At 42.7% G+C, this 22072-nt stretch overlaps 1 protein-coding gene across 8 annotated transcripts in view; it reads left to right on the top strand.

The window, feature by feature from the left end:
* The window catches only part of IMMP2L (inner mitochondrial membrane peptidase subunit 2), an 846530-nt gene that overhangs the window by 5555 nt on the left and 818903 nt on the right, over window positions 1-22072 (top strand). For 2 of the 8 annotated variants that reach the window (XM_078851141.1, XM_078851140.1), the window contains exon 1: window positions 9337-9405. The exons of 2 other annotated variants lie outside the window; for them this stretch is intronic. In XM_078851141.1, coding sequence (XP_078707267.1) covers window positions 9391-9405 — 15 coding nt within the window. In that variant the 5' untranslated portion in view covers window positions 9337-9390. Of the gene's footprint in view, window positions 1-8383; window positions 8494-9336; window positions 9406-22072 lie in introns of those variants that run through there. 4 more of the 8 variants (XM_078851139.1, XM_078851142.1, XM_078851136.1 and 1 more) reach the window with 4 other exon arrangements.

The raw sequence follows: 22072 nt of genomic DNA, 5'->3' as shown, positions 1-22072 counted from the left end.
AAAGTGTGTGTTGTAAATGGCTTGTCTAGTTTTTGTAAAGTCCAGCCAGGAGGAAGTTTGTGTGGAAGGTTGTTTTGTTATGAGAGTATCCAGAGCTTATTCTTAATCTTTCCGTGTTTGCTATATAGGATGTTGATCAGGTGGTTCTGCAGTTTCTTTGAGAGTGTGTGGCACAAGCTGTCAGCAAAGTCTGTGTGGAGAAACTTTTTAAAAAAGTTCTTTCATGCGACCCTCATGGCTGCCAGCCGAGGTGGGACCGGGAGTGGGCAGGAGAGATTCACATGCCCCTCCCGACAATGTTGCTCCATCCTGCTGCTCCTAGGACCCTCCTAGGGGTTGCACTTGTCAATGTGTCATTCATAAAACTTTTGAGGTCTGTGCCCTGGGGTCCATTCACCTCGGGCAGCTCAGCTCCCTGCAAGCGGTTCCCTATCCCTGCTGTTGCTGGCACAGCCGTAGAGGAGGGACCCATGCAGCCATGCTGCTGGCTCTCTCTGCTGCAGGCTCCGCCCCTTGCAGCTCTCATTGGCTGGGGGAGAGGGACAGAGATACCATCATTAGTTGCTGGGCAGAGTCAGGTGTGGTGGCATGAGGCCAAGGGAGCGAGGGAAAAGGGTGGGAAACAGGCTGGGAGGTGGCGTGACTTGTGAGGCTCCAATGACAGCTCAAGGGGGCATGCTGCCTCCGTTCCCCCTCCCCGAGCACTAACTCCGTGGCCAGTGGGATAAGATAAGGTGAAGATAAGAAGAAAGGAATTAGGTTCTTTCTAGCTGTTGGCGCTGCAGGTCTGTGTAATGAAATGGGGCCCTTTATTTACTTTTTTACCCAGTGTCCCATGTAATGTTGGTAGGTTGTGTAGGAGAGGGCCATCTTACCAGGAGCACCAGAGGGCACTGAACCTGATGGGAGCATAATCCCAAACACACAGGGAGGGTCAGAACCACCCACTGCCCCATCTCATTAGGATAGTAGCCATGCTTCTCGCCCCCTGCATCTGACCAGTGGGCAGACCATGACTGTGCCTCCTCCTCAGCCGCTTTTGTGCCCAAGGAGGCTCAGCCCAGCAAGGTCCTTCTGTCAGCAGGGCATGTAGTGTGGAAAGTGGAGCATGAGCTGCCTTATGGTAGGATGGTGCTTGGTGGTCACTGAGAGACCAGGTTTCTATTCTTGGCGTTGCCTTTGCCAGTGATGTCTTGTGTGACCTTGGGCAAGGCCTCAGTTCCCCTGCTGTCCCACGAATAATAATACCCTCCCCCCCGTGTCTGTCTCTCTCTCTCACACACACACACACACACACACACTCTGCTTGTAAACAGCCTTACAGAGAGATGTCTCAACCTAAAAAAAGGAAAATTGACGACGGACACGGCCAATTCCAAGATAAGTGGACTGTTGATTACTTTGTCATTGGGTACAGACTGCCTCATGCCTGATCTGCAAAAACAAAGTTGCTGTTTTAAAAGACTACAGTATCAAACGACATTACACAACGAAACATGCAGAGCAATATGATAAATATCAGGGAGAAGAGAGAGAGAAGATGGTCTTACAATTGAAAAAAGAATTAGCAAAGCAGCAGTGGCTTTTTCAGAAGGCGAGAAAAGAGAGTCAGCAGTTTTGGCAAGCTAGGTCATGAGTGAAATGATTGCTAAGTGTGGGAAGCCATTTACTGATGGTGAATTTATTAAACAGTTCTTTCTTAAAGTCAGTGAGATTGTATATCCCAATAGGCTGATATTGCTAAAAACATCTCTCCTATCTCCAAATACAAGTAGCAGAGCGTATTCTTGAGCTCTCTAAAGATATTGATGGGCAGCTCCTCGAGAAAAGCACAGCTTTCCACGCATATTCAATCTCAATTAATGAGAGTACCGGTTTTGTTGACAGTGTGCAGCTTGCCATATTTGTGAGAGGCGTTGATGAAAACGTTGCAGTAACTGAAGAATTGCTCAGCTTGCCAACAATGTGTGGTAGAACAATGGCCAGTAAAATTTTTCACTGCCTCACAGAAGCACTGGCACAATATGGTCTGTCATGGCACTTGTTAGCAGGCTTGACCCCTGATGAGGCCCCAGCAATCATTGGTCAAAAAGACAGATTGGTGGCACTAGTACAAAGAAAGATGGCCGAGCAAAATGATGAACAACAAATAGCATTACACTGCATCCTTCACCAACAAGCACTATGCAGTAAATCTTTGAAGTTTGACAATGTCATGTCAGTTGTTGCGAAATGTGTGTATTACATTTGCTCAAGTTGCTTGCAGCACAGACAGTTTTGTGTTTTCTTGGAAGAAATTGAATCTAAATGCAGTGATTTGCTCTGCTTCACTGAGGTGCGCTGGCTAAGCAGGGGTTCTACTTTAAAGAGATTCTTTGAATTGAAAACAGAGATGAAAAGATTCATGGAAGAAATTAAAATGCCTGTACCACAATTTGAAGATCACAAATGGATGACAGATCTTGCTTTCTTTGTTGACGTAACAAGAGATGAATATGCTAAACCTGAAGCTGCAAGGTCCGGGCCAGCTGGGGACAGCAGTGTATGATGATGTGAGAGCATTCACAACTAAACTAAAATTGTGGAAAAATCAGATTTCTCGGGGGACTCTCACTCATTTCCCAGTATGCAAGTCACTTGTGGAAGAGCTCGGCTCTGAAATACAGTTCAGTGGTTCTGAATACATGACTAAGCTTGACCTGCTTTTACAAGAATTTGATCAGCAGTTTGCAGATGTCAGAAAGCACGAAGAAAGCTTCTCTATGTTTGCTAATCCATTTTCTGTTGATGTGAAAACAGCACCATGTGATTTACAAATGGAACTCATTGATATGCAGCGCAACAGATCTTTAAAGATTAAGTTCAGAGAAACCAAGGATGTCACCGAGTTCTTCAGACAGCTACCACCATCTTTCCCAAATCTTTGCAAAACCTTCAGAAAAATCATGTCCTTGTTTGCCAGTACTTACATTTGTGAGAAACTTTTTTCCACAATGAATATAAACAAGTCAAAATATTGAACACAACTGTCTGATGCACACCTTGCAACAATCCTGAAGCTTTAACTGTTCAGTCACTGAGGCCAAACATCAACAAAGCAGGGATGTCTGGCAAATCAGGTGTCTGGCAAACACTAAAAACTCTCTGGCAGGTGAATAATTGTATAAAGTTGTATAACAGTTTTAGTATTTCTAAGAAATTCCAAATAAAAAATACAGTATAAACTGTTTCTTTTCTGAACACCATCTTTAGTGACATTATTGGCCCCCTGGGAGGATTTGAGGACTGGCACTGGCCCTAAAGTAAATTGAGTTTGAGACCCCTAAATTAGACTTTGAATAAAAGAGACTTGCAAAATAAGATGAGAAGAAACCTCACAGGGATTTTCAGAATAAATTAGCAGAATGATTGATATGAGAGGCTTTGGAATTATCTTTGCTGCTCCAGCCTGCATCCAACATCTGTAATTCTTTAAAACTAAACAACATAACTACTACCATTATGATCAGATTTTCAGTCTTTTAAGTTATTTTACTCAATTTTTAAATGTTCAATCATTTTGCATAATTTTATGTGGTTATTTAAAGAAATTTACAATATTCTGTTGGAGAAATTATTGTATACTGTATACATAGTGTATACAGAAGTGAGAAATATCCAGCTCTGTTAAGCATTGTGCAGTATATGAACAGTTATGAAAAAAAATAAACTCTTCATAGTCAAATTGTCTTTTAATGATAAAACTAGTCACTAGCTACAGAGTATTCCTTTGTTCTGAGCATAATTGGAATTTTGATTTGGGATGTTTGGTGAGGACCCTGGGGTTCATGTGCAAGAGGTTTCAAATGGTTTCTGAAATACCCATATCTCCTAATTTGCCTTTGGTTCAGCAGTGGGTTTTCATCTTAAAAAGTATGTCAGACACCATTGCATTATGAGTTCATTCAGGACCTATTAAGCATAGTGACAATTCTAATTAATGTCTGAAAACTACATTTCCCTACTAACTGATGTTTATAGAGGCTGTTTAGATTCTACCCCTCCCCCAACCCCCAAGTTTTGAAAACTTGGCAGGAACTGATGAGTCTTCAGTTTCTAAGCAATTGCTTCCTTTGTATTGAAGATAAATTTATCAAAATGTGAAGGTCAATTTTCTAAACGCTACAAGAACTAAATTAATTGATAATATATATTTCCATGGGATACGTACTAGGAATTATAATGATTAGATAAATTGAACAATGAAACCTCCTGTTAATTAGTTATCAAACAGCTTCATTTCAGTCATTGCAGAGTAAATATTCTTGGATGTACAGACATGTATTTCTTTGTTTTACAATTTGTTTATTTAAAAAAAAAAGACTGTGCCATCAGTTGAGGAAAATATAGTCAATTTGAATAGATTGGCATACACGTTAGAGGATCTAAAATATTTGGAAAATTGTGTGGTTCTAACAGTTATATATATTTCCACAAAAAAATGCACAATATTCTGCCATCTGAACCAAAGAGATCAAATACTTCTAACTGGCATCTCACTGATCTGTTGTTTTGATCCTTCAATATGAAGGAGAATATGGCGTCTCCCATGTTATGAAGTAGGATAATGTATCTTTTGCTTTGTGAAAGTAGTGCTTGCCATCCATCTAACATATTTACAAATGAAAAATAACAACAGCGCTTTGCTCTTGCCTTCCTTCTAATGTCAGGAACATAACTTCTGGACACTTTAATTCTCTTATGTGTTTTTCTCCAAAGTTAGTATCATACCTTTCCCAAAGAATATTTACTACTAATTATTAGGCTTGAGCAAGGTACATTTATCCTTCAGTGTCAAGAAATGGATATGGCAACTGGCAAAGCATGCGTCTTGCCATGAATGTCAGATTCAAAATCAATATGGCAGCAAATACCGCTATGCAGAATGCACTGCGGTTGCTATTGCAATCTCATAGTGCCCGCTAATGTTCAAGGATAAAATTAATAAGTCACGGTAAAGGAAATATTTAAAAAAAAAATCAAAATTTGATACAATCGTATGACTTAAGAAACTAATCTGTAGAAACACTGAGTTCCATATTATGACAGTCAATTTGGCATCATTAGCAAATAATGTACAGTAATAATTTGTACCTTGATATCTTGTTGCGAGGTGCATGAAAAATATGTTTTAGTGACTTTATTCTGATTCTGTCTTTGGTCTTGTATATTCCTCAAGTTTATCCCTTGTGAAATGTTGATAAAAATTTAAAAAGCCCAAACTCCTTCTTTACAGAGATTCTGGGAGGACTAGTTAATTTTTGTAAACGCTCTGCAAATGGAAAGTGCCATCTAACTTGGCATACCCTGTTAAAGAAGTATGGACTGAATGAATGGACTGTAAGGTGGATCGAAAGCGGGCTAGATCGTCAGGCTCAATGTATAGTGATCAATGGCTCCATGCCTAGTTGGCAGTTGGTATCAAGTGGAGTTCCCTGGGGCCGGTTTTGTTCAATATTTTCATTAATGATAGAGGATGGCGTGGATTGCACCCTCAGCAAGTTTGCAGATGACACTAAACTGGGAGGAGAGGTAGATACGCTGGAGGGTAGGGATAGGATACAGAAGGACCTAGACAAATTAGAGGATTGGGCCAAAAGACATCTGATGAGGTTTAACAAGGACAAGTGCAGAGTCCTGCACTTACGTCAGAAGAATCCCATGCACCACTACAGACTAGGGACTGAATGGCTCGGCAGCAATTCTGCAGAAAAGGACCTAAGGGTTACAGTGGACGAGAAGCTGGATATGAGTCAACAGTGTGCCCTTGTTGTCAAGAAGGCTAACGGCATTTTGGGATGTATAAGTAGGGGCATTTCCAGCAGATCGAGGGACGTGATCGTTCCCCTCTATTTAACATTGGTAAGGCCTCATCTGGAGTACTGTGTCCAGTTTTGGGCCCCATGCTGCAAGAAGGATGTGGAAAAATTGGAAAGCGTCCAGCGGAGGGCAACAAAAATGATTTGGGGACTGGAACACATGACTTATGAGGAGAGGCTGAGGGAACTGGGATTGTTTAGTCTGCAGAAGAGAAGAATGAGGGGGGGATTTGATAACTGCTTTCAACTACCTGAAAGGGGGTTCCAAAGAGGATGGATCTAGACTGTTCTGAGTGGTAGCAGATGACAGAACGAGGAGTAATGATCTCAAGTTGCAGTGGGGGAGGTTTAGGTTGGATATTCGGAAAAACTTTTTCACTCGGAAGGTGGTGAAGCACTGGAATGCGTTACCCAGGGAGGTGGTGGAATCTCCTTCCTTTGAGGTTTTTAAGGTCAGGCTTGACAAAGCCTTGGCTGGGATGATTTAGCTGGGGATTGGTCCTGCTTTGAGCAGGCGGTTGGAGTAGATGACCTCCTGAGGTCCCTTCCAACCCTGATATTCTGTGATGATCTAACTTAAGCGTCATTCATTGTTTTCTTCCTTTGGTACAATTTTTAAAATAAATGTAACAAGATTTACTAAGTCATTAAATTGTCATACACATTGATCCCTGTAGGCCACTTGCACAGGAGAGAGGCTTGCTTTAATATTCTCAAATATTAATTGTCCATAAACCCAGGAGAATTCAGAAACTTCCTATCCCTCCCACGTTATGTGAAGATTTGTTCCTTGTTGCAAAATGTGCTGGAAAAGTCTGATTCAGAGATTTCCATGTTTTGAGTTGGCAGTCTTTCATTTTCTTTTTAACAAGGATTATTGATGCTTCACGAATATTTACATATTTTTATTTAAGCAAAGGTAAATGGGAAGTATTCACTATTTGGCTTTTGTTTTGTTTTGGATTTGCCTAAATTTGTTCTCAGGAAAGTCTATGTCCAAATTTGGTTGTTACAAACTATAAAAATCACTATTTGCAAGTGTACAGTAGAACATACAAAGGCTTATGCCTTAATTTTGTGAACGTTTCAATTGCATGGAACATACCATCATGGTCCACTGAGCCTTCTGCATTGTTCTGAAGCAGCCAAACAGAACCTTTAGACAGAGACAAAATGGTGGCTGGTTGGCTGCTGTGTTCTCTGCTCATCTTCTTATCAAAATGGCCCAGGGGAAAGTGCACTCTCTGGGAGTCAAATTATGAGTGTAGTCAGTGGGAGTTTTGGTAATAGGACCAAGATTTCACCCCATGAGTTTTAGATTAACCTCTTCTGCTGACTGGTGTTAAAGTGCACAGAACTATTATAGCCCTTATTATTGAGTAAGGCTTCATGCTCTTCCTCTAGGAGGAAGGCAAGTATCAGCTTCATCTCTTTTTACAGAAGGCATAACTGAGTGGTTGCACAAGATCCTTTCTAACAGAAGTAGGCTTAGAGCTCAGTTCTCTATGGATATGTCTACACTGCCGTTAGACATCTGCAGCTGGCCCATGGCAACTGACTCTGGTTAAGGGGCTTGCTGCAGACCAGAAAGGGCTAAAACCAGCCTGGGAAAGGGCTTCCCCTGGAGAATGAGAAGCAAAGGCTGATTGGAAAGGCAGCCACAGCTGGGGCCACTCCCCAATTAGGTTGTAGCTGGCCCTATAAAAGGCCAGTGAGCGAAGCTTAAGACACTCTCTCTAGCTTTTGAGAGGGAAGGACCTGACTGCCTGGGAGCTGAGCAGGGACCTGGGGGAAAGGCAAGAGGGGCTGGGGAGCTCCAGCCTGACAACCCCCCAGGCTGCAGGGCCTTGTGTGGAGCCTAAACCAGGTTCTGGGGCAGCCCGGGGCTAGGCAGAGGAAGCAGGTCCTACACCCTCCCCCTTCCCGCCCCGCCAAAGATGAGTGGCCATTACATGCTGCAGTCGGCCCCAGTGAGCGGGGGCTAAATGATTGGCAGTAGGCACTGAGGCAAGGTGGGATTAGGGGGTTGGCGGTTCCCTGGGGAGGGGAGACCCAGAGGCTGAGGGGGTACTGCTGGGGCAGAACCCCCAGACAAAGTGGCACCGGGGTCCGGAAGGGACACGGGGGCCAGCAGCGGCGACGACATTGGCCTGCAGAGGGTGCTCCGGAGCTGGAAAACTAGCTAATTTGCAGACAGCCATCAGGAGGCACCCCAGGGGTGAGTCATGCATCATTACAGGGCTGTTTATGGTTTTCGCTGTTTATGGGGCTGTTTATGTGGTGGTGGTGTTGGGCCTGAGACCGCAGCCTGAGCTCTGGGACCCTCCCACCTCAAAGGGTCTTAGGGCCCGGGCTCCAGCCGAAGTCTGAACATCTATACGGCAACTAAATAGCCCCTTAGCCTGAGTCCTACAAGCCAGAGTCAGCTAGTGTGGGCCAGCTGTGGGATTTGAATTGCAGTGTAGACATACCATTATAGGGAACGCCTAAGTTTTATCAACTTAGGCACACTGCCACAACCAGTTTGTGGGCAGCGAGACGTACTGGTTAGAGCCAGAGTCTGCATTCATGAGACAGGAGTCAAGAATTGGCTGGGTCAGGATATTGGGAAGTCAGAACCACAAGGTAAAAAAAGGTAAAAGTTTTTTCTTTGTGAGATTAGACCGGGGGTCAGCAACCTATGGCACGCATGCCAATTTTTAATGGCAGTCTGCTGGGGACAGCAGTGTGCAATTAAAAATCCTGCCCCCGCTCACTGCTCTCTCCTTGCAGGGCAGGCAAGCTTCCCCCTCCCCGCCTCTTCCCACAGTGTGCTGGGTTCCTACCCCTCCTCCTCTCCCTCCCTGCGGCCGATCAGCTGACGATCAGCTGATGGCTACTGAGGGGAGAGGGAAAAGTGGAGCCGCAGCGTGCTCGCTTTCTCTGCTCCGGCAATGTTGGGGAAGGGGGTGGAATCGGCATATCCCCTCCAGCCCCCTGCTGTGAGCCACTCAGGGCAGGGGACTGGGAACACCCCCATGACCCCAGTCCATACCCACAGCCCTCTGCCCTGACCCTGAACCCCCCATACTCCACAGCCCTCTGCCCTGACCCCTGCACCTCCCTCATACACCCAGCCCTCTGCCCTCACCCCTGCACCTCCCCTCACACCCTAGCCCTGTGCCCTGATCCCTGCACCCCCCCACAACCCCAGCCCTGACTCTGGCACACCCCCCCCCCCCACATACCTGGAACCCCCCGCCTGTCTCCCGCACCCTCCTCACACACTCCGAGCCCCCTGCCCTGACTCCTGCACCCCCCTTATTCCCACCCTGAGCACCAAACGGGAGCTTCTGCACACACACACCCCAGCCCTCTGCCCTGACCCCCACACGCCCTGGCCCTGACTCCGGCACCCCCCACATACCCAGCCCCCACCCCCACCCCGTGCCCTGACTCTTCCACCCCCACATCCACATCCCCACCCCCACCCTGAGTACCAAATGGGAGCTCCTGCACACACCGACATTCTCACCTGCACCCCTTGCACCAAATGGGAGCTGCCCAGGTAAGCGCTCTACACCCAAACCTCCTGCCCCAACCCTGAGCCCCCTCCCCCGTTCTAGCTCCTGGCCAGACCCTGCACCCCAACCTGCTCCTTCACCCCCAGCCTTGTTCTCAGTGCACTCCCACACTCATCTCAGTGCAGAGAGAGGACGAGAATGAGCCAGAACCAGGGAGAAAGTAGGAACCTACTCTATGTGGACAGGGCTGGGACCCCACCTGGCAGCGGGCTGAGCGGGGCCAGCAGCTGGGAGCCAGCAGATGGAACCCCAGACCGGTAGCGGGCTGAGCTGCTCAGCCCACTGCTGGTCTGGGGTCCCGGCCACCAGGCCTGCTCAGCCCGCTGCCGGTCTGGGGTTCTGGCTGCTGGTCTGGGGTTCTAGCTGCTGGCCCCTTGCCAGCTGGGGTCCCGGCTGCAGGCCCCGCTCAGCCCACTGCTGGCCTGGGTGAATGGAACCCCAGGTCAGCAGCGGGCTGGCGGTGTAAGATCAGCATTTTAATTTAATTTTAAATGAAGCTTCTTAAACATTTTGAAAACCTTGTTTACATACAACAATAGTTTAGTTATATAATATATAGACTTATGGAGAGAGACCTTCTAAAAAACGTTAAAATGTAGTATTGGCACGTGAAAGCTTAAAGTGAATAAATGAAGACTCAGCACACCACTTCTAAAAGGTTGCCGACCCCTGGATTAGACCATATTGAGTCCTTAAGGTGGCTGGTGACTTCTGTTTGCTGCACCGGTGAATGTTTATAATGTTCCATAGATGGACTTTAAGAATTCTGCTGAAACAATTTCAGGGCTAGCTGCACCTTGAATCCCTCTCTGGTGCTTCTAAATGCACCTCCTGTCAGGTGTTAGGCCTATAGCCTTAACCTATCTTTGGGAGAATCATGGGATTCCATCTAGAAGAGACTTGGTCTCCTGCTATAGCACCCTGTGTACCAACTGTGATTTTCCCAGCAGAACCAGCTGGGCTTGGTACTTGCAAGACCTCCCTCTGGGAGCTGTGATCAGGAGTTAATACAGTGACCAGGTAGCTTTCTTTTTAAAAAAAAAAAGTGTTGTTCAATCTTAGCAGTAAGAACACAGAAAAGGATTTAAAAACAACTAAACAGTGTATGCTCATGACTATTTTACCTGAGGTTTACCATCCCCTGAAAGCTTAGGAAGGCCCAGCTGCTTCAGACCCACTCCGCAGGGCCTGCATGTGTTACTCTGCCCCTTGTGAGTAGCTCATTGACAGCTGCTCTTGTCCCTTTTGCCCCATCAACTTACTTTTTGACAGTATCAAGTCCACTCCCAGCATTGGCAAAACAGCTGTGTAACTTTGGGTTGGAACCAAAAAGTCGTATTTTCACAGCTGGAAGCCCAGGTATTATTTCTTAACCTTCTGACCCATTTACTAGGAGGTGTTTTATCTGAACCCATCGTGTTGTGTTCCTGCTTGTTTCCTGATAGCCCTGTTGTTAAACTAAGCTAACGCATGCAGTAAAATAACCCTGTATTATTATACAGTAAACATTCCCATAAGCCAGTCACACACAGTACTCATACATTAATACAGAGCAGTATTCCTGAATTATTCTGTATCAGCATCATGCCCCGCACACGTGCCATTAGATAAATTGGTATGGTAGAAGAATAGTAGGGGGAAAACTATAGGAGGAAAAAGATTAATAGGCCTCCTTTTGGAACTAGAAAACACTCCCAAATGAAAACTTATGTAGAACTAATATATAGTGACAAAGTTCCGAGCCTTTAAGTGTGGGTCCCTCACTTCCTGGTGGATCCAGGGGCCTCAGAAACTCACTAAGGCCCCAATGTGACCTTCCTTTCACAGTGTAGTGGCAAGAGTCACAGCCTATTGAGTTACTTTCATCACAGGCCAGTATGGGAGATGGAAAGGGGAAATACCCCACAGTTTTTGTTGCTCCATAGAGCTCAGTAGGCACAGTTCGGCCTCCTGAATGGACCAAGTCTTCCTTCCCCTCTCAAGCGGATCTCTGTAGAGCAGTGGTTCCCAAACTTGTTCTGCCGCTTGTGCAGGGAAAGCCCCCGGCGGGCCGAGCTGGTTTGTTTACCTGCCATGTCCACAGGTTTGGCCGATCGCAGCTCCCAGTGGCTGTGGTTCGCTGCTCCAGGCCAATGGGAGCCACTGGAAGCGGCGGCCAGTAGTCCCTCGGCCTGCCTATATATATAGCTTCTGTGTGCCTCAGATATGCACCTTCTCATAAATGAGACAATAATTGTTAAATCTGTATGCATGCACCTACACCAGTGGTGGGCAACCTGTGGCCTGTGGGTGTCACGCAGCCCATCAGGGTAATCCCCTGGTCGGCCGCCGGACAGTTTGTTTCCATTTGCCTGGCTGCCCGCAGCTCCCAGCGGCCACGGGTTGTCGTTCCCAGCCAATGGGAGCTGTGGGTGGCGGGGCAAATGTAAACAAACTGTCTGGCAACCCACAAGCAGATTACCATGACAGGCCACAGGTTGCCCACCACTGACCTGCACAATGCAAAATATTGAAGATGTTTGTGGTCAGACTACATGATCATAGTTGTCCCTTGTGGCCTTAAAGCGCCTTTGAAAGATGACAAAAAAGGCACAAGGATGTAAAGAGGCCACACAATTTTTCTTTTAAGGTAACTGGTTAACAATTAGCTTTATCTCATTCATTACAGCTGCTAGAATAGCAATTAACTAGTTTTGCAAGTTGGACCAGTCATACTTAAAGCAGAAAAGTTCTGTTTTCCACTTGATTTTATATTTCACAGCATGTAGCAAAACCAAGCTCACTTTCTTTTCTGTTGTACTTTTGTATTTTGAAATCTTTCCCTGTTTTCCTTGCAAATCACATAGATGTGGATGCTTCCACAGTGACATTGACGCGCACAAAATTATTTTTCTTCTGATAAACTGACCAAAAACCAGACATTTAATTGGTTTGTGGAGATAAGGTTGTAGCCAATGATTTTAGTTTATTATTCATTTATTGTGTGATTATAATTAACTAACATGTAATGTCATATATAATCGTATGTTACACAGAGTTAAATTGTAGGATTATAGAAGTATGAAATTGATCATTAGTTAGATATCTAATGCATGATTATTCCTTCTAAGTACGTGGGGATGAAATGCAAGGCCAACAGGCAGAAAGATTTTAGCTTAGCCATACTAGGCCTTGGAGCTAAGAAATGCTTGACATAAGGAAGTGACCAAAGAATAACCTGATGCCCTAAGATTACGGGAAGAGATGTATCAATGGGTGATACTGCGGAAAAATTAACAGTAAAAGTAATTACAAGATACCCGGTAATCACATTTTTCTAACACATACCCTAACTGCAAAGTGCACCAAGTGCAGAAATGCTAATCGGGTATAGTCAGAATTACATTATAAAAGAGGGTACCCAGAGTGGGAATATTGAGCTCCCTATAGGAAACTCCAGCAGGAACCATCCGTCTACTGATGATCAAACCATGAGAGACCCATCAGACCCTAACACTACTGTTAAGGATGTGAGTATATTTATATTTGTAACTTGTGCATAGGTATGTAGAGAATTTCTATGTGCTTGGGTATTCATAACTTTAATTGTAACTTTAATAAAACTTGTAAAGGAGACTAAACCTTCTACTTGTGAATATATGTGGTCGTCACTCCCTTGGTCCTTGTGTTCCTAGAGACTCTAAGTCTATGTCTACACTTGCAGAGTTTTTTCGCTGACAGTTTTGTCGGTGCCAGGAAAGTGCTAAAAGAAAAATACTGGTTTGTGTTCACAGGCATCAGAGCGTGTTTACATATGCAGCACTTGCACAGCGGATGAGAGGAGTGCACTATGGTAGCTATCCCATTATGCACTGCTCAGGATACAAAGCAAATCATTATTGTGGCAGGGGTGGATATAAGTGTGTGACAGCCGCCAGAAGCAACCAGTCCTGAGGCAGAAGGAGAGGGAGACCCTGACCTCAGTCCCCGCCTCCCTCCCTAATTCTGCGCAGCACATTCTGTCTGCCTACCTCTGTTTGTATTGTGGGAGGCAGCCGGAGCATTCCACAATAATGATTTGTTTTGTGTCCTGGAGCAGTGACAGCACCGGCTGTCAGAAAGGAGCTAAAGGGGAGGGGGGGCGCATACGTGCAGGCAGGACTGCTGAATTTTAAAGAGTAGCCACTCCCGCTCTGCATTGTGGGACAGCTCCAGAGGGCAATTAGACCTGTAAAAGCAACCAAGAGTCTTCACTGGCACATCAGCACAAAAGCATCAGTGCAAAAAGACTCTTGTTGGGGTGGTTTTATTTTTGCGCTGAAACTCAGTAGTTTCAGCGTAAAATATGGATTTCCAGTGAAGATGCTAGCATAGTTTTTGCATAGAAATCTAACTTTTTGTGCTAAAACTGGCAAGTGTAGACATACTCTCCTACTTGCTTTAGATTTAGATGAACTTTCACTCTGTTAAGCTTCAGAGTAACAGCCGTGTTAGTCTGTATTCGCAAAAAGAAAAGGAGTACTTGTGGCACCTTAGAGACTAACCAATTTATTAGAGCATAAGCTTTCGTGAGCTACAGCTCACTTCCTCAGATGCATATCGTGGAAACTGCAGCAGGCTTTATATATACACAGAGAATATGAAACAATACCTATTGCCACCCCACTGTCCTGCTGGTAATAGGTTTCTACAAGTTTCTACAAGCCATTACCCTCTGATCCCACTGAGAGTTACCAAAAGCAACTACAGCATTTGCTCAAGAAACTCCCTGAAAAAGCACAAGATCAAATCCGCACAGACACACCCCTGGAACCCCGACCTGGGATATTCTATCTACTACCCAAGATCCATAAACCTGGAAATCCTGGGCGCCCCATCATCTCAGGCATTGGCACCCTGACAGCAGGATTGTCTGGCTATGTAGACTCCCTCCTCAGGCCCTACGCTACCAGCACTCCCAGCTACCTTCGAGACACCACTGACTTCCTGAGGAAACTTCAATCCATCGGTGATCTTCCTGATAACACCATCCTGGCCACTATGGATGTAGAAGCCCTCTACACCAACATTCCACACAAAGATGGACTACAAGCCGTCCAGAACACTATCCCCGATAATGTCACGGCTAACCTGGTGGCTGAACTTTGTGACTTTGTCCTTACCCATAACTACTTCACATTTGGGGACAATGTATACCTTCAGATCAGCGGCACTGCTATGGGTACCCGCATGGCCCCACAGTATGCCAACATTTTTATGGCTGATTTAGAACAACGCTTCCTCAGCTCTCGTCCCCTAAAGCCCCTACTCTACTTGCGCTATATTGATGACATCTTCATCATCTGGACCCATGGAAAAGAAGCCCTTGAGGAATTCCACCATGATTTCAACAATTTCCATCCCACCACCAACCTCAGCCTGGTCCAGTCCACACAAGAGATCCACTTCCTGGACACTACAGTGCTAATAAACAATGGTCACATAAACACCACCCTATACCGGAAACCTACTGACCGCTGTTCCTACCTGCATGCCTCCAGCTTTCACCCTGACCACACCACATGATCCATCGTCTACAGCCAAGCTCTGCGATACAACCGCATTTGCTCCAACCCCTCAGACAGAGACAAACACCTACAAGATCTCTGTCAAGCTTTCTTACAACTACAATACCCACCTGCAGAAGTAAAGAAACAGATTGATAGAGCCAGAAGAGTTCCCAGAAGTTACCTACTACAGGACAGGCCTAACAAAGAAAATAACAGAACGCCACTAGCCGTCACCTTCAGCCCCCAACTGAAACCCCTCCAACGCATTATTAAGGATCTACAACCTATCCTAAAGGATGACCCAACACTCTCACAAATCTTGGGAGACAGGCCAGTCCTTGCCTACAGACAGCCCCGCAACCTGAAGCAAATACTCACCAACAACCACATACCACACAACAGAACCACTAACCCAGGAACTTATCCTTGCAACAAAGCCCGTTGCCAATTGTGCCCACATATCTATTCAGGGGACACCATCACAGGGCCTAATAACATCAGCCACACTATCAGAGGCTCGTTCACCTGCACATCCACCAATGTGATATATGCCATCATGTGCCAGCAATGCCCCTCTGCCATGTACATTGGTCAAACTGGACAGTCTCTACGTAAAAGAATAAATGGACACAAATCAGATGTCAAGAATTATAACATTCATAAACCAGTCGGAGAACACTTCAATCTCTCTGGTCACGCGATCACAGACATGAAGGTCGCTATCTTAAAACAAAAAAACTTCAAATCCAGACTCCAGCGAGAAACTGCTGAATTGGAATTCATTTGCAAATTGGATACTATTAATTTAGGCTTAAATAGAGACTGGGAGTGGCTAAGTCATTATGCAAGGTAGCCTGTTTCCTCTTGTTTTTTCCTACCCCCCCCCCCCCACAGATGTTCTGGTTTAACTTGGATTTTAACTTGAAGAGTGGTCAGTTTGGATGAGCTATTACCAGCAGGAGAGTGAGTTTGTGTGTGTATGGGGGTGGGGGGGATGTGAGAAAACCTGGATTTGTGCAGGAAATAGCCCAACTTGATTGTCATGCACATTGTGTAAAGAGTTGTCACTTTGGATGGGCTATCACCAGCAGGAGAGTGAATTTGTGTGGGGGGGTGGAGGGTGAGAAAACCTGGATTTGTGCTGGAAATGGCCCACCTGATGATCACTTTAGATAAGCTATTACCAGCAGGACAGTGGGGTGGGAATAGGTATTGTTTCATATTCTCTGTGTATATATAAAGCCTGCTGCAGTTTCCACGATATGCATCTGATGAAGTGAGCTGTAGCTCACGAAAGCTTATGCTCTAATAAATTGGTTAGTCTCTAAGGTGCCACAAGTACTCCTTTTCTTTCTGTTAAGCTTGAAACTGTTACTCCCAGAGCCGAACCCGCGGTGGTGTAATACCACATTACCCTGTAGCCTTTTATTTAAAGTGAATTTTGTAATGTAAATATAGTCACTTGTTTTTGACCTAAACTAGTTATTTAAGTGGAGAAGAGAGGAAGAAAAAGATTGTTTAAAATAAACTGATATAATTTTTGGTTTTGTAGTTGTTTCACGTGTAGGCTGTGATTGCTTGCCTCTTCTCCCCCAGATGTTTTCTTGTAAAAGAACATCGGGGGTCATTTTCTTTTCTTTGTGGATGACTGCTAACACTGTGTTTTTACTGCTATGCTTCCCATTGCACTTCTGAGAGTAATTTTTAAGTGCTTATATTTGCAAATATATTGTAACTTGGGGCTTTCTGCATATTACTTGATGGGATTCTGCAGGCTGCTTGATAAACAGTGTCTTCTAATGTGCAGGCAAGCATAGGGAATCAAAATAACATTTATATGTAGAGAGCAATCTAAATAGCATCTCTGTTCCATATGTTGTAGTACCCACTAGAGGCTCATTATAATCTTGGACCTTTTGTGCACCAAACACTTCAGTCCAGATAATGCTGTGCTCCATCTGCCCTAATCTCTGAGTTGCACAATGTGAACTTCTTTGTACTTTGACCTGTTATGTACCAACACTTGATCCTTGCTATTCTGTGCAGTGTTGTGATTTTAAACAAGTTTTCTGTACTAAATCTCGAGTTAGCAAGGTTGCTGTTTTATGATGATCAGTTGTCTATTACTTGTTTTTACATTTTTTTAAAAAAAAGACTAATTTGTAAACACTGTGAAAAGGGCACACATTTCCAGGTTATTTCTGTCTACCCTTGCTATTCAATAATTGTTCCTGCAGCAGCATTTTCATGTGCTATGACTTGTTAATATATACAAGGTGCTTCTGGCTGGTTATCGATCCAGAATATGTGCTGTGTTGTTGAATTGTTTGAAGTCCTCTAATTTATTTACTCCCCGCCCCAAGGAATGACTCTTTGGAAGGGTAAATACCTAGCCTGTTCCATTGACACACTAGCCACATTTAGGCTAGTTCCCTGCTGGCATAAAATCTACAATTATTTGTGTGCTTCAGGAGCTACATAAACTCTTTTTTATGTATTTTGGGAAGCAGAAGAACTTTCCAGTGTGAAATTTTGAAATCAAATTATCACAGAAGGCTATTAGATTTTAAACTCTTCTAAAACTTTTGTTTTATTCACTAATATTAATCACTTCTTGTGACTATTTGTATGGAGAGATTTTTTACCAGAATGTATTTTCTTATTGTCCTGAAGTTTTTTTCTGTGAAATTTAATAAAAACCCAAACTGCTCAAACCCATTATCACTTAATGATAATGATAATGTTGTGAAACATCATAAATCTAATCTTTCTATAAGTATTTTGATACGCTATCTTTTGTTGTTGAATTTTTATGTTAAGAAGTTGTTTTGTGCATCAGACTTGCAAAATATCTGTTTAATATGGAAACTGAATTATCTTTCATTGCTCTTAGAGTAAAAAGCCTAGTAAATTTCTATAAGCTGTGCAAATAGTGTCCAAATAGTTATGATTAGAGTTCGTTGGGAACCAGAAATTCCATTCTGTGGGAAATTCCTCATATATATATATATATATAATAAAAATTCTGAAAATTGTCAGTTTGGGACCAATGAAACATTTAGTCTTGAGTAATGGTTTTAAATTCATATACAGTATTATATACAGGTGGATTTGATTTAAATCACTAGTCAGGAAGACTTGATTTAATCATGGATTTCTACATAAAAGTGCATTCTTGTTGGTTGTTGTAACCTTAATACATATTCTTCACAACTCAGATAGATGTTGGTTTCATTTTTAGAAGGTACACACTATACATTTTTAAAGTGATTTATTTTGAAAATTTTTCAGATTAGTTTTACAGCTATGCCAGAAAATGAATGATGGTTTGGTTATTTCGTTTACTAAAGGTAATTGAAGCAGATATTTATGAAGTCATTGGGAGGTGAACTATCTCCAATTCAACAGGTTAATGATTAGTATTTGGAGAATTTTCTTGCCATGCTGTATTAGGAAGAGAACATCACCAGACAGACATCTAAATTAACATTAATTTAACTAAAACAACATTATGTATTCTGGATTTTTTTCTTCAACAGCAAACATGTAATATTTTAACAAAACAAGCATATGCATTTTTTAATTTAGTTAAACATCCAAGTTTTTTAAAATCAGGTTTGTTTTTGTTAAAATTGTTTTTAATTAAAAGAGTTAAATACATTTTTTTTTCTAAAAAATATTTCAACTCAACTATGTCAGCCAGGTCATCATGAGAAACTTAAAATATTGGCTTCTCCAGCTAACTCAGTCGTCTTCACCTTCATTTTCCTGTGTGTTCATAATCTGGAAAAGAAAAACAAGCTTTCCTGCTTTTTCAGGTCCCAAACGATTTTTCAATTTGGAATGAATTAGTTCAAAGGAACAAAATATTCTTTCTACACCGGCAGAAGAAGCTACTACTGTTAAAAGTGAGATTACCACTTCAACAGTCTTGTGGATCCAAGTGCTTAAGTGATATCCACCAGTTCACTGGTGTGACTTTCTTTAAAACATCGTCAGCAAACATATATTTCTTGAATGGTTCACCCTTAGCTCTGAAGTTTATTATAGTTGGCATTATGGAGGGAGGATTGCTGTCTGGTTGCTGGATGTACATGTCCATGTCATAGCCAGCTCCTTTTCTTCAGCAGTTAAGGTTTGATCCTGTACGGAGTATTGAGAATATTTGCAAGAAAATGAGCTGGGAATAGTGCTTGTCCCATTGGTTTTATTTTTTTAATGCTTGTAATTTAGCTCTGTCATTGCATATTTTTCTTTTTAAGATCTCACTCAGTTTCTTCCAAATTTCAACAGCGTCCTCAATAAAACAGCTATTTCAAGGCTACAGAAATAGGCTTCAGGGTACTCAGAATCTGTTCAACATTTCTCTTAAGCCCAATGTTGAGAACTTTGGCTGTGACAGTGCCATCTATTTTTTCATGATTTTTTTCACAAACTGTCATCAGATTAGGCCAGTTCTTGATATAGTGCTCAAAACAATCCACTAATGAATTCCATCGCGTGTCTTGTGGGAGAGTTAGCTTGGTTACTCCCATTTTTTCAGAGCAGCTGCTTCAAAGTGGTTGTTACGGAAATATTTTGCAATTTCAACAACATTAGCCTTTATTTCTGGAACACTGAAGTCTTTGGCTAGGAGGTTCATCAAATGAGTACTGCAACTGTATGTTAGCTTCGGACTCTCTTCTAAATAATTTCTTCTCATCTTGGATACATTAGCAGCATTGTCTGTGACCAAGCTGCGTACTAGACATTTGAATTTCCCCCCCAGTTTGTTATAGCTTTTACTGCTGCTACTTGTAAGTGTTCTGCTGTGTGTGCATTTCCTGATGTATCAATTGTTTCTGTAAGGAAGACATTCCCTTCTTCTGTTGTCACACAAGCACGTACAAGAGGATCATTGTGGACATTGCTCCACCCATCAAGACTCAAGTTAATAATTTTACCCTCTAGACCTCTTGCACACTGCTCAATTCCTCTTTTTATACACTTTATCCAGCAATTTGCCTGCGACATCTGCTCTGTTGGGTGGACTGTATCCTAGTCTTAATGACTGAACCATATTAATGAAGTATGCGTTCTCAATTATACAGAAAGGAGAGTTTGTTGCATAAACAAACTGGGCAATATTTTCATCAATTACCTCGTTTTGTAATCTGATGGTTCTTATGACAAATTTATCTATGGCTGTTTCTGGATGATGGAGTTTTTTTTTTTTTTTTGCTACAGGTGATATACTGTGGCTATATATGATGTGACTGAAACACTAACATTGGCAGGTAACTCTGAAACTATAGAAAATGATGGTGATCTTGAAGGTGGATAGTGTTCAGAATCCTGTATGTTGAGGATGGATTCTCCTAAACAAAATAAGTCAGTGCAGTTATTTAATTATTATTACCATACCGCTCATTTAGTATTACTCATTGCATGCACTGACATTCAGTACTACTTTAAAGGTGAAATCATAAAAGGAAGATCTGCCTATTTCAGCTATTTATTTTTTATCACAACTGCATCTAAAATGATAGTACCATAGAGTAACAACTATATTTTTTGCTCAAACATGAGAATTGAAGAATAGTCCAGAAGGAAGACAGGCAGTCCTTAAGAAAGAAGTATGAAATAAAAAAGTTTATCAATCTGAAGATCCTGCATGTTGAGACATGTTCCTTCCATCATATTCAACACAGCTTTCTCCTGAGAAGAAACACTTCTCATGATGTTGTTTCGTACAGGCAAGCAGGCCTTGCATTTCTTTTTTGCACTGTTTGCATTTTGCATGCATGCCTCTTACCCACAGGTAGAGGAACTTCATTAAAATATTCCCAAACTGTGTCTCTTTTATGGGATGCTGCCATTATAGGTTTTCTGTTCTAGTGAGAGATCTCAAATCAATGAAGGCTACACTCAGAAAGACCTCAAGACTTCTGGAATATGCTGCTCAAACAGTTTTACTTTTGTTTCTACAGCCTATCCCTCCCTTCTCACATTTATCTCCAGACTTCTTTTCCTTGTCCTGATGTATTCTGCCCCCAACAATCTTCTGTTCATTGAACTTTTTGAAACTTTGCACTTTTAGAGAGAGGTAAGGGATTAACTCTGTGTACACAAATTTGCAGAGGACAGTAGGGTTGTGGTCTGTTATTTCTCACCTCTATATATTTATTTATTTATTTATTTTAAAACATTTTTGCTGTTAACAAGCATGTTATCTCTGGAGAGACAAATCCACAGTTTGAGAACTGCAAAACTAAGCATCTCTGATGGTATCTTCTAGACTGAGCACTAGGTCCCATTGGGTAGATTAACCTAAATCGATTCAGAAGCCCCTGGAACCCCATAAGATTGGGGTCCCTAATCCATGAACTCTTGGAACTCATTTACAAAATTTTTCTTAAACATTACATGAATATATTGCCTCCTACTATAGAATTAGAATTTTGAATTCCTATTCGATGATGAGATATCTTTGAGCTATAATGTATCTTATCTAAAACTATCTTTAGATAGATTTTTTTCTCAAAAAGCATTTTATCAAAAAAACTGATTTAAATTAAAAAAATCCTGTTTTTTATTTAAATTGATTTTTATCCACCCTAGAGTTCTCTTATCGTGCCTGCTCCTAAAACTCCATATTCATTTTCACCTTGATTCACAAGTCCAAACCTAAAATTCTGTACTGTTTTCTGTACTCCTACTGTGAAAGTTATCGATCTGCTCACATATACTCTTAGTTGCTGTCCATATGCAACTAACATATACTCTTAGTTGTTCTGGGCAGGGGCTTGATGTGAGATGCCCTGCTGCTCCCTTTCCATTAATATTACAGGTCCTACAGAAAATCTGTCAGGACAGAACTCTAATCCTTATTGCTCCCAACTGGCCGAGACAGTTCTGGTTTATGGATCTGCTGAAGCTCTCAGCTTGGCCACTTATTAGAAATCTGCCCATTTCCAGACCTTCTAACACAAAACAAGGATACTTTTGAGCATCCCAGTCTGGAATTGCAGCTCAAAGCCTGGTATTTGTATGAATATTGGACATAGAGTGCTAATGTTCCAGAATGGTGCAATCCATTCTCAATCAAAGGAGGAAAGTCTACTAGGAGATGTTATTCAGTAAG

This window comes from Lepidochelys kempii, chromosome 1 (genome assembly GCF_965140285.1).
Source record: "Lepidochelys kempii isolate rLepKem1 chromosome 1, rLepKem1.hap1, whole genome shotgun sequence".
NCBI lineage: Eukaryota > Metazoa > Chordata > Testudines > Cheloniidae > Lepidochelys > Lepidochelys kempii.
The sequence above is the reverse complement of the archived record's forward strand: the minus strand, read 5'-3'. Positions and strand labels throughout refer to the sequence as shown.